At 43.3% G+C, this 10,554-nt stretch overlaps 1 protein-coding gene across 5 annotated transcripts; it reads left to right on the top strand.

Annotated features, from left to right (window-relative positions):
- The first annotated feature begins 2,001 nt into the window (after positions 1 to 2,001).
- RESP18 (regulated endocrine specific protein 18) lies at positions 2,002 to 7,899 on the top strand. Of its 5 annotated transcripts, XR_012123526.1 has the most exons (7): positions 2,002 to 2,213; positions 3,901 to 4,005; positions 5,607 to 5,739; positions 5,957 to 5,996; positions 6,118 to 6,207; positions 7,253 to 7,534; positions 7,754 to 7,899. XR_012123526.1 is itself a non-coding variant. In XM_073218074.1 (6 exons), the coding sequence occupies exons 1-6, from the start codon at positions 2,108 to 2,110 to the stop codon at positions 7,301 to 7,303; spliced, it is 525 nt and encodes a 174-aa protein (XP_073074175.1). In that variant the 5' UTR covers positions 2,002 to 2,107; the 3' UTR covers positions 7,304 to 7,899. The 5 variants fall into 5 exon arrangements, 4 of the variants coding, with proteins under 4 accessions (XP_073074175.1, XP_073074177.1, XP_073074176.1 ...); XM_073218074.1 differs by having other exon boundaries at positions 7,253 to 7,899; XM_073218076.1 differs by having other exon boundaries at positions 7,274 to 7,899.
- Positions 7,900 to 10,554: the final 2,655 nt, after the last annotated feature.

The raw sequence follows: 10,554 nt of genomic DNA on the forward strand, positions 1-10,554 counted from the left end.
AGCTAGAAAAATAAAAGAAACCCAAAGAAAATAGAAGGAAATAATAATAAAAAATGGAAATCAATAAAATGGGCAAACAAAAAGAAACGCAATAAAACCAAAAGTCAGTCCTTTAAAAAGATCAATAAAATTTATAAATCTCCAGCTACACTGATAGAGGGAAAAAGAAGAAAAATACAAATTATCACAATTAGGAATTTAAAAGGTGAAATTCCTTCAAATCCTACAGTTATTAAAAGAATAATAGAGCAATATTATGACCATCTTTATGCTAAAAAATGTGATAGCTCCTATGTTACAAATTCCTTGGAAAATTGAAATTTCCAAAACAGACGTGGAAAGAAATAGAATGTCTGAAGAGCTAAAGAAATTGAAATTGTAATAAAACTTTCTCACAAAAAAAACTCCAGGCCCAAATATTTAGGGAATAATATTAGTTATATACAAATCCTTGTAAAACATAGCAAAAGAGGGAATGCTTTCTGACTGATTTTATGAAGCCAGCATAACCACACCTAAAGAAAACACAGGAAAAAACTCTTTATAAGTTTGGGATAAGAAAACATTTCTAAGAACTCAGAAAGAATTAGCCATAAAAAGATAAAATTAATACATTGGACTTGCTCAAATTTAAAATATTTTGTTCTTCAAACGACACTGTTAAGATTAAAATGAAAATGAAATGCTCACAGTTGGAGAAAATATTCATAAATCATTTATCTGATAAAGGAGTTATATCCAGAATAAGTAGAGAATTACATAAATCAGGGAATTATAAATATTTTAGATATTTGTTTCCAATTGCTGCTGTAACCAATCACCTCAATGGAAGTCAGAAGTCTAAAATCAAGATGTCAACAGAGCTGTATTCCTTCTGGAGAATACATTTCCTTGCCTTTCTCAGCTTCTAGAAGTTGTTTGCATTCCTTAGCTTGTGGACCCTTCCTTGTATCAGTCCAACATCTTGCTTCTGATGTACCATCTCACAGCTGACTCTGCCCTGCCTGCTTCTCTCTTATAAAGAACCTTATGATTATAACCTTGGGCACACCTGTAAAATCCAAGCTACTTTCCTCATCTGAGGCTAATCACCTTCTGAGTTTGATCACACCTGCAAAGACCCTTTAACTGTAAGGTAACATATTCACAGATTCAGATGTGGACATCCTTAGGTGCCATTAGCCTACCACAGATGTCCTAATGGTATGTGGTTTTTAAAGAAATTATCATTAATTCTAAGAGATGCATATTGAATTATTTAAGAGTGAGATGTCATGTCTCTAAATTACTTTAAAATATTTCATCAAGAGAAAGAAGCAATTATGGCAAAATCTTAATGATTATTAAATCTCTTAAGGGTGGTAGGCTTATGAATGTCCACTAGATTTTTCTTTTTTCTTTTTCTTCGACATTTGAAAATTTTCATTTTTTTAAGCTTAATGAAAAACTACTGAAATGCCAGTGTAGGATTTAGAAAGCTCACACCTAGCCTATAACTAAACAAGAATGGACGCAAGAGATGAGTAAGTTAGCTAGTTACTTACTGCAGTCACTCTATTGAAGAGTAGAGTGGTCTGAACCAGGGCAATAGCAGTGAATGTGGAGAGAAATGGGTAGATGTGCAATGTATTTTGCAGGTCGAACCCACCCATGCATGTTGAAGGTTTTTAAGAGAGAGGGTAAAAAGAGCATCAAGGATTATAGAAATAGGCTAAATACACTGAGTGTTTATTGTTCAGTCGCTGTTCATATTTCCTTACAACAAATTTATGAGGTGGGTATAGTTCGCACCCACATGTTACACGCAACCATTTTTCTAACTTCGAAACTGGGAGTAGAAACGGTAGTCCCGGGGACCAGGTTTACTTAGAAAAGGAGCTGGCGCCTTGCTGTGGAGTGGGGTGGCTGTCGGGGCCATAGGAGGAAGGAGGAGTTGGGTAAGAGTCCAGAGGGGCAGGGCCCGCTGGCGATTGGCCGTGCTGCCAAGGGAGGGTTGTGCAGATCCAGCCTTGCCAGCTGGTGCGACAGCGCCGCTCAGCCTCTCCGGCGGCTGTCTGTTACCTTCTCTGCGATTCAGGTGCGGAGCGAGCCCGTCCAGCCCGGGAGGATGCAGCGCCCGCTGTGGTCTGGGGTCCCCGGGGCGTTCCGGCTGCTCCTCTGCTTCCTGCTGCTGAACAGCCGCCCAGGGGGCTGCAGCGACATTAGTGGCCACGGTCAGGAGGAAACCTGGGGGGTGCGCGCAGGGCCACAGAGCAATCCTGAGAGAAACGGGTTACGGGGCTTCAAGATTCGGACTTGAGGAGGGAAAGAATGTATTTGGGAGCTCTTAAGGAGATATATGTAGAGAGCACCTCGTAGAAAGAGGCACAGGCGTGGCCTGGGGCTCCGCATATGGGATCTGGACCTAAGAGAAGCTGACTCAGGGGAAGATGTGGATTTGGGGGGAGGATGGGGAAACAAATGGGCAGAGGGAAGGGAAACCGGCCTGTGTGGCCGCGGGAGAAGCGAGGCAAGCCGAGAGGCCGAGGAAGAGGAGCCCAGGGCTGAAGGATAGGCAGGAACCAGGGTCTCGGGACAGTAGGATCAGGCACTGAGGGAATCGAGGTCTTGGCTCCTGAGGAAAGGCTGGGCGGAGATAAGAGCCAGGGCTTCCGCAGAAGCCTTCAGAACCTAGTGTCCGCGGTCTCATTTCCGATAAGACGGGGAAGTCCAGGCTGCGGTAACAGAAGATGGAGGGGCAAAGGAGGCCACCCTTCTTCCTCCCGCTCCGCTCTGAGGGGTGCAGGTGGACCCGCGCTGACTCACATCTGAGCAGCTAAAGGCCTACTGCGCAGACTCGAGGATTCCACGGGGGTGCGGAAGAAGCGCAAACTCCTAGTCTGATGCCAACTCTCCCCGCCAGGCTCTTGGGTTTAGAGGCCAGTGACTCCCGAAGAACTGTGGGAGGAGGCTGGGTGGCAGAAAACAAGAGGGGGAAGGAGGAGGACTGTCAAACCTTGCGGGGAGACCTAGCCCTCTTTATCACCCGGAGCCGCCCCAGTGCCAGGCTTCATCCACTTCTCAGCACCACGGGCAGAGCACCACAGGCGCCCTGTGGGTCGGGCCGAAGGTGTCCAGGTCACCACGTTTCCAATCAGTCTTTGGAGAGCTATCTGAAAGAACCATCTCTCCTTCTAGAAGCTCATTTCCTTCTCAACAGGTTGCTGGAGGTTCTGTTCCTTCCAAAGCCAGGAAATCGATATTAGGATCCATTTAATTTGGAAGGAGAATTCCCTTTTTTTAATGCTTATCCATAATGCCTCATGGTAATTCCACTACAGAAAAAAAAACCAAAACAACTTTCCTCCAACCTTGCTACTTTATCTACCTAGAATGAGGTAGGTGTGTATAGCCCTGGGATTATCCTCTGCCATCCCCTCTCCTTCCCCTATGCACTGTGGGAAAACTGTGGCTTTCAATACAAGGATCCAGACACTCAAACCCTATACATACCAACCTTCTTTGTCTAAAGATTCCAGGCTTCAGAACCTTCCCTGGGATGCAGTTCATCTGCTTCCCAAGCCCCACCTGTTTACCTGATTATCCATTCCATGTGTGTAGCTTTTTGAGTCTCTGCTTACCTCCATCTCTACAGGCTGCTCTTTGCCTAGCTTGGTTCTTACCTAGAAGTTGGTACCAAAGGTGAATGGGGTGCAGGTACTGAAGAACAGGAAAGGTGGGGATGGAGGAAGGGAAATATGGAAAGAAGGAGGACTTGAAAGGAAGTGGGGTGGGGGTCTGGTGAGAGGGACAGAGACCAGGGGACCTAGAGGTGAGAGTGGAAGGAAACTGCTTTTCTTCAACTGGGATTTGGAAGGCTTCTGGCCAAGCTCCTTCCTGCTGCCACTATTTTGCCCTTAGATGGTCAGGGCCAAGTGGGAATGGGGCAGATCTGGCCTCTGCAAGGATTTACCATGCCAGTGTTCCAGCACTTGCAAGTTATACTCCAGCAGATTGTGCCACAAGGTGAGTAAGAGCTGGAGAAGAGAGGCTGGGGCCTGGTCAGATATGGGGGGATAGTGAAGGGCTCTTTGACCTGAGGAGGCTTTCTTTCCCAAGTGACTCTACTTGAAACTTCCCAGTCATGCTCATTTCATGGAGCAGGGATGAGACCAGAGTTGGAGTGGAGTTGGATGGGTGGGCTGTTTGCCCTTGAACACCCTAGAAGAACCTAGCAGAGTCTTCGAGAAAAAGCCCCTGAATAAGAGCTTGGCATCCAATTCCTTCATGCTAGTCCTGACCCCTGGCACTATCTGAGTTTCTCCAGAGCCAGGAATCCTTCAATTCTCAGCCAGGAAAATGAACACACACATCCCTCAGCTTCTGAGTAGGAAGCAGAGCAAACTGTATGACAAAGGAGAGGAATGAAAGGAAGTATAGAGTCCTCTAGAGAGAGATGGCTCACCCTTCCTTAGAGCAGAGTGTCGTGAATAGGGGAAGGGTCATACAGGAAATATGCCTTGTGTCCATATTGCTACTACTACTACTACTGATGTCTAATATGGGCATAATGTCTTAGAGCAGTGGTTCTCAAAGTGTATCCCAAGACCAGCAACATTGGCATCCCCAGGGAACTCATTAGAAATGCTAATTCTTGACCTTCACCCCAGACCTATTGAGTTAGAAACTCTAGGGTGGGGAACAGTAGTCTTTTGTTGTTGTTTTTTAATTTTTAATTTTATTATTGCAATAAAGTTGATATGCAATATTCAATATTATGTTGATTTCAGATGTGCAATATAGTGACTGGATAATTGTACACATTACTAGATGTTTGCCACCATCAGTGTAGCTACCAATTATCATACCAAGATGTTACAATAGTACTGGTTAAGTTCTCTATGTTGTACTTCCATTCCTATGTCTAACTTATTTTACAATTTGTAGTCTGTACCTCTTTATCCTCTTCACCTATTTCACCACCCCCTTCCCTATGGTAACTGACAGCTTGTTGTCTGTATTTATGGGTCTGTTTGTTTTTTGTTTGTTTTTTAGGTTCCACATGTAAGTGAAATCATATGGTATTTGTCTTTACCTGGTTTATTTCCCTTAGCATGATACCCTCTGGATCCATCCATGTTGTCACAAATAGCAAGACTTCCTTCTTTTTTATGGCTGAGTAATATTCCATTGCGTATATGTACCTCATCTTCTTTATTCATTCATCTATTAGTGGGCACTTGGGTTGTTTTCATATCTTTGCTCTTGTAAATAATGCTACAATGAACATAGGTGTACTGATCTGTGTTTTAACAAGCCTTGCAGGAGATTTAGTATGCATACTAAAGTTTGGGAATCATTAGCAGAGTTTTCTAAGCACTCTTTCTATGCCTAATCTCATTTAATCCTAACAATATCATCAAATGAATCAGCAAAGAAAATCTAATCCTAATCCTAATTGAATATTTTATGATAAGAAACTTTTATATGCCATCTCATTTAATTCTCTCCACAAATGGTGATCCTTTATTTAACTGAGGAAGAGGGGAAATATTGATCTCACTCTGGTCCCTGGAGTGGGCCAGAGTTTCCCAGGTATCTGTTTGCTGCATCCTTTCACCCTGCAGGTTTGTTCTGGAAGGATGACATGCCCCAAGATGTGATGGCCCTGAAGATGGAGCACATCAGCAGACTCCATCCCCAAGATCCATGTCTGAGGGATGGGCAGGGTGCCTTTCCCACCAAACCCACCAGGGTGAGGTGTGTGAGGCCTATGGTCAGTTCATGCCCGGGTGGACAGACAGAGCAGGGAGGTATTAAAACTACAGTTAAGAGCTGCCAAGAGTGCTGAAGATGACTTGGAGGTCTGTCTGGGATCCACAGGAAGTAACTCAATGAACCATTAGTGATATCTACGAAGGGAGAGGAGGGGGGTTTTAGCAAGCCAGGTTTCATTTGTCATCCCTGTTTCTTACAGCGGCAAGCAAGAGGGGAAACTTCAGCTCCTATTTCCCAAGGTGAGACTCATGTGTCTACTCAAGAATCTTAAATCTCCGACTTTGGGCCCCATCTTTTTCCCTCTGGGGACCTGTCACCCTTTTCTGCCTCCTTCTTGACTCCTGGTTTCCCTCCCCACAGAGCCCAGTGGTCAGGGTGAACAGGGATCAGTGCTCTACCTCCAGAGTGGATTTGAAGGCCCTGAAGCAAGTGGTGGTCAACCCTGTCAAGGTGAGGGGCTCGCTTTCTCTCAGGAGGGTGGAGCCACCAAGGACCTGTTTCAATGAAGGAGGCAGGTGTGAAGAAGGGAATGAGTATTGAGGTGCAAACTGATAAGCTGAAGAAAGTTCTTTTGTTTCCCAGTTGAAGGGTACTTTCCTTTCTCTCTCACAGACTATCCATATGAAAGGCTGGGAGAGCAGGTGTTGGCCTTTAAGGACAAAATGATCTGTAGGATCATGCATAGACATTGAGTGTGAAATAGGCATCGAAAACTGCAGTTTTCAAAATTAAATAAAAAGTTTCTCCATATACTCTCATCATAGCAGGTGATAGCAGCACTCCTGTGGATTAATGGGGGGGGGCGCAGCCCAGAGGCCTTCACATTCAGCATCCCCCTACCCCCCACCGGTGCCTTGTTCAACTCTGTGGCCTGGGAAAGTCACCTGGGCAAGGCTCTGAGTTGTCTCCTTAGGATGCTTGAACTCTTCAGAATCCAGATTGAAAACACCCATCTAGCGGTACTATCTATCTTTATAGATGAGATATTGAGGCCCAGGCTGGTCAAGGGACTTACTCAAGGCTGCACAGCAGGTTCATGGCAGGGCAAAGGCTGGAACCCAGGTCTCCTGATTCCTAGCCCTTCCCCCTGCACAGCCCCTGCTCTGCTTCTCAGGAAGTTGGGCTGCCCCAAACATCAGACTCCTCCACATTGACAGAAGTCTTTTTTTGGACTAAGACCTAAATTATGAGAAGATGGCAGCCAGAGGAAGGTATAAAGGAAGGGCTTCCCAGCCAGAGAGCACTGAAACAATGCTCTGAAACAAGGATGCCGTGGCACATTAGAGGAACAGATGATAAAGTTAGTGGTAGAAGGTAAGGTTGGAGATGTAAGCCCAGGACTGACCATACAGGGGCTCACAGATCACAGTAAAAAGTTTGGATTTTATTCTAAGTGTAGTGCCAAGTTAACTGGGAAATTTAAGGAATAGGATGTCATAATGTGATACACAATTTTAAAAGGTCACTCTAGTGATGTTGGGGAATGGCCTCTTAGGAGCCAATCACCCTCATCCAGGAGAGGCTGAGGTGGCTTGGACTGGGATGATAGCTGTGGAGCTAGCATCCCCAGCTGCTGTGCACCCCATCCAGAGGCAGCCTACACTTCAAGGAGCTTCCAGCGCCTCATGAGCTTCCCGGAAACCAGTTTTCACTCCCGCAAGGAGCCAGCTGGGCTTCCTGAGCCTGGATTGGTTGCTGGGTCAACGCACTCAGAGCTAAGTGACAGACCCACCTGTGAGAGACTGGTTGCCATGGTGCTCTGGGGAATGCAAACAAGGTGCAGCCATTCTTTCCAGCCCTGAACCCAAGGGAAAATTACCAGAAAGAGGGTGAAATATATGTGGGAGCTAAGGGGACAGGCAGTCAATGGATGGGCTGAGTCATTGTGGGCTTACTCAAATCAGGCTGTTATTGAAGCAGCTGGGGAAGGACAGTAGGTGAGGGAGGGGCGACCTCCCCACATACTGACTCCAATCTTTTTTTCTTCTTGTTTTAGGGCTTCTCTGAATCGTGCCCCACTGTGGGCCACAACCTTGTTGCTGATTGAACCCACATGTGAAGCCTCTCTACCCTGATGCTCTCCTCATTGTCCCCAGAGGGGCAGTTCTAGGATGCCCTGATTAAAGTGGACTGTCATGCAGACGCTTTCTGTGACTTGTCTTGAGGCAGGATGGGTGGGGTTTGGATCTGGACCTTGCCAGAGCCTCCAAAGTGAGAGAGGTGGGACCAGAACAGTCAGTGGGGGTGAGGAGAGTAGAGTTAGAGTCCTCAATACAGTCGGAAGGTTGGTTTCTGCCTTGTTTTCCTTCCAGTGACCATTCCTGAAGTGTGGAAAATGTGGTGGGACCACAGCTGGAATGACAGCCTTCCCCACCTGCACCCAGCTGTGTCATGTGGCCCAGTTGCCCACCCTTCCATAGCAACAGACCTGACCCCTCCTGTTTTATGAGGGTCTCTACCTCCAGCATTACAGCCCCTGCTAGGACTCTCCCACTCATCCTGCTCATCCCCAGAATCAACAGAGAAGTGTCATGATCAAAGTATACACACATTAAATATTTTGAAGGTTCTTGCCAGTTTGCTCCTGATAGCTTAAAATATTAAAAGTGAATGGGTAATTTGACCACCAATGCACAGCCTGACTAGACACTGGAATATCCTATCTGCAGAGTTTTATTCCTCTCAAAGTACTCTCACACTCACTGGGAAATCACAGGTGCAAGCAAATGGGCAGGTATCAGGATCTGGTTTGTATACTTTACTGGATATAAGTTATATTTCATTAATTAAAACTATGAAACTCTCAAAATGAAAATGTAAAAGGTGAATAAGAGAAAAGATGTTCTTGAAAAGAAGTTGAGATGATTTGCTCTGCCTGGTATTAAGACTTATTAGTATGAAGTATAGTAATTCAGAAAGTGTGGTATTGATGCAAAGACAGTCAGGTAGATCTATGGAACACAGAGCTCAGAAATAGGCCCACAACAATGTGGACACTTCATTTATAATAAAGGACGTTAGAAGAGCACAGCTCCTCAGAGAGGAGAGGGTAATCTTTCAAAACAGTTCAGGAAAAACTGGGTATCCTTGTAGAAGAAAAATATACCTTTATCCATAACTTAAACACACAAATAGAATCCAGGTGGATCATAGGCCAATAAGAAGAATTAGATGATGATGAAACTTATTCCTTAGCTTAAAGCCATTTGGTGATGCTGAAATGCTATTCTACAATATTTTGCAGATGAAGGATTTACAAGATAGTATAAAAATAACTTCATATCCTAAAGGTTGGAAAAGATTTCTTACAAAGGTAACAAAAATCCTAAAAATAAAGGAAATGATAGTATATTTGATACATTAAATTGAAAATATCTATCAACTCTAACAGCTGATGACAGTTTGGGGACGTACAGTTGTCTCTGCCATGTGAATGCAAACTTCTTCCAGCTGTCTTTCCTTATAAGAATGAGAAAAAAAGGAAGTTTCTAAGTCAGTGTTGTCCAGTAAACATACAATTTATATATGTAACTTAAAATTTTCTAGTATTCACATTTTTTTAAGTTTAAAAAAAAGCAGGGCAGGAATGGATGGACATAAATTTTGTGTCTATGCTAATTTAAAGTGAATAAAGACAAATAACCAAGCATAATGTGGTCCTATTTTGGAAAAAAAAAACGCTGAAGAGGGGCATATCTGAAACAGTATGAGAAATTTGAATATGAGCTGAGCACTAAGTGATATTAGGGATACACATTGAATATATAAATTTTTGAATATCTATTTATTATATAATAATATTTATTTATTATATATTATAATATGTAATTTTAATATATATGATATATACATTTTATTATATATACATTTTGTTAGATGTCATACTGGCATTTGGGTTCTGTGGGAAAATATCCTTATTTCTTGGAGATGTATACTGAAATATTTATAAGGGGAAATATGTCTATCATTTACTTTTAAATATTAAAAAAGAAGCAAATATCTCAAAAAATCAATATCTTAAGGTTAGATAATGAGTGTATTTACTATGCACTGCTATCCTTTTTGTATTTTAGAAAATTTATATTGAAAAGCAAGACAGTAAAGTGATCAAATTTGAACTTTAGAAAGCTCACTCCCTAGCTTATGAGTGACAGGAAGGGAAGCAAAAGACTAGTTAGATGATTACTGCAATAATATTCGTCATGAAGAATGCAGTGTTTTAGATAGAGCAGTGAGTATGGAGAGAAGTAGACTGATGGGAGATATGCCTTGCAGGTGGAAACCTAAGACTCTTACTAGGTTTGTGGTGGGAGAGGGTGAAAGACAGGAGAGTCAAGGCTAATAACAAAAGCAAATATGTATCCAATGGTTAATATATGCCAAGGCTGCGTTGTTCCAAGTGATCCACAAGTTTAACTCATGTAATCCTCACAACCACCTTGTGAGGCAGGTATTATTAGCATCTCTATTTCACAGATTAGGAAACTGAGCGCAGAAAGGTTAAGCAACTTTGTAAGTTGTAAAGGAAACCTGACTTGGTCTCTTCAACGACAAAAATGGGGTAGGGTGGGGGAAGTAGTGTCTATACTAATTTAAAGAGAATGAAGAAGCATAACCGAAGGCAATGTGCTCTTTGATTGACCCCTATTTTGAATTCACACACACACAAGCTGAAAAAGGGTATGTTTGGAAACAATATGAGAAACTTGAATATGAGCTGATCATTAAATGATGTTAGAGAATTAGATGTCATGCCCCTAACATGCACCCCCATTCCTCCTCCCAAACCCCCAATCT

Source organism: Manis javanica, chromosome 12, assembly GCF_040802235.1.
Source record: "Manis javanica isolate MJ-LG chromosome 12, MJ_LKY, whole genome shotgun sequence".
Classification (NCBI taxonomy): Eukaryota; Metazoa; Chordata; class Mammalia; order Pholidota; family Manidae; genus Manis; species Manis javanica.

Coding starts and splice junctions, on each gene's coding strand:
- RESP18 (XM_073218074.1), top strand. CDS start 2,108: ATGCAGCGCCCGCTGTGGTCTGGGGTCCCCGGGGCGTTCCGGCTGCTC. Junction 5,740..5,956: donor ACCAAACCCACCAGGGTGAG/GTGTGTGAGGCC, acceptor TGTTTCTTACAG/CGGCAAGCAAGAGGGGAAAC. Junction 6,208..7,252: donor TGGTGGTCAACCCTGTCAAG/GTGAGGGGCTCG, acceptor ATGGCCTCTTAG/GAGCCAATCACCCTCATCCA.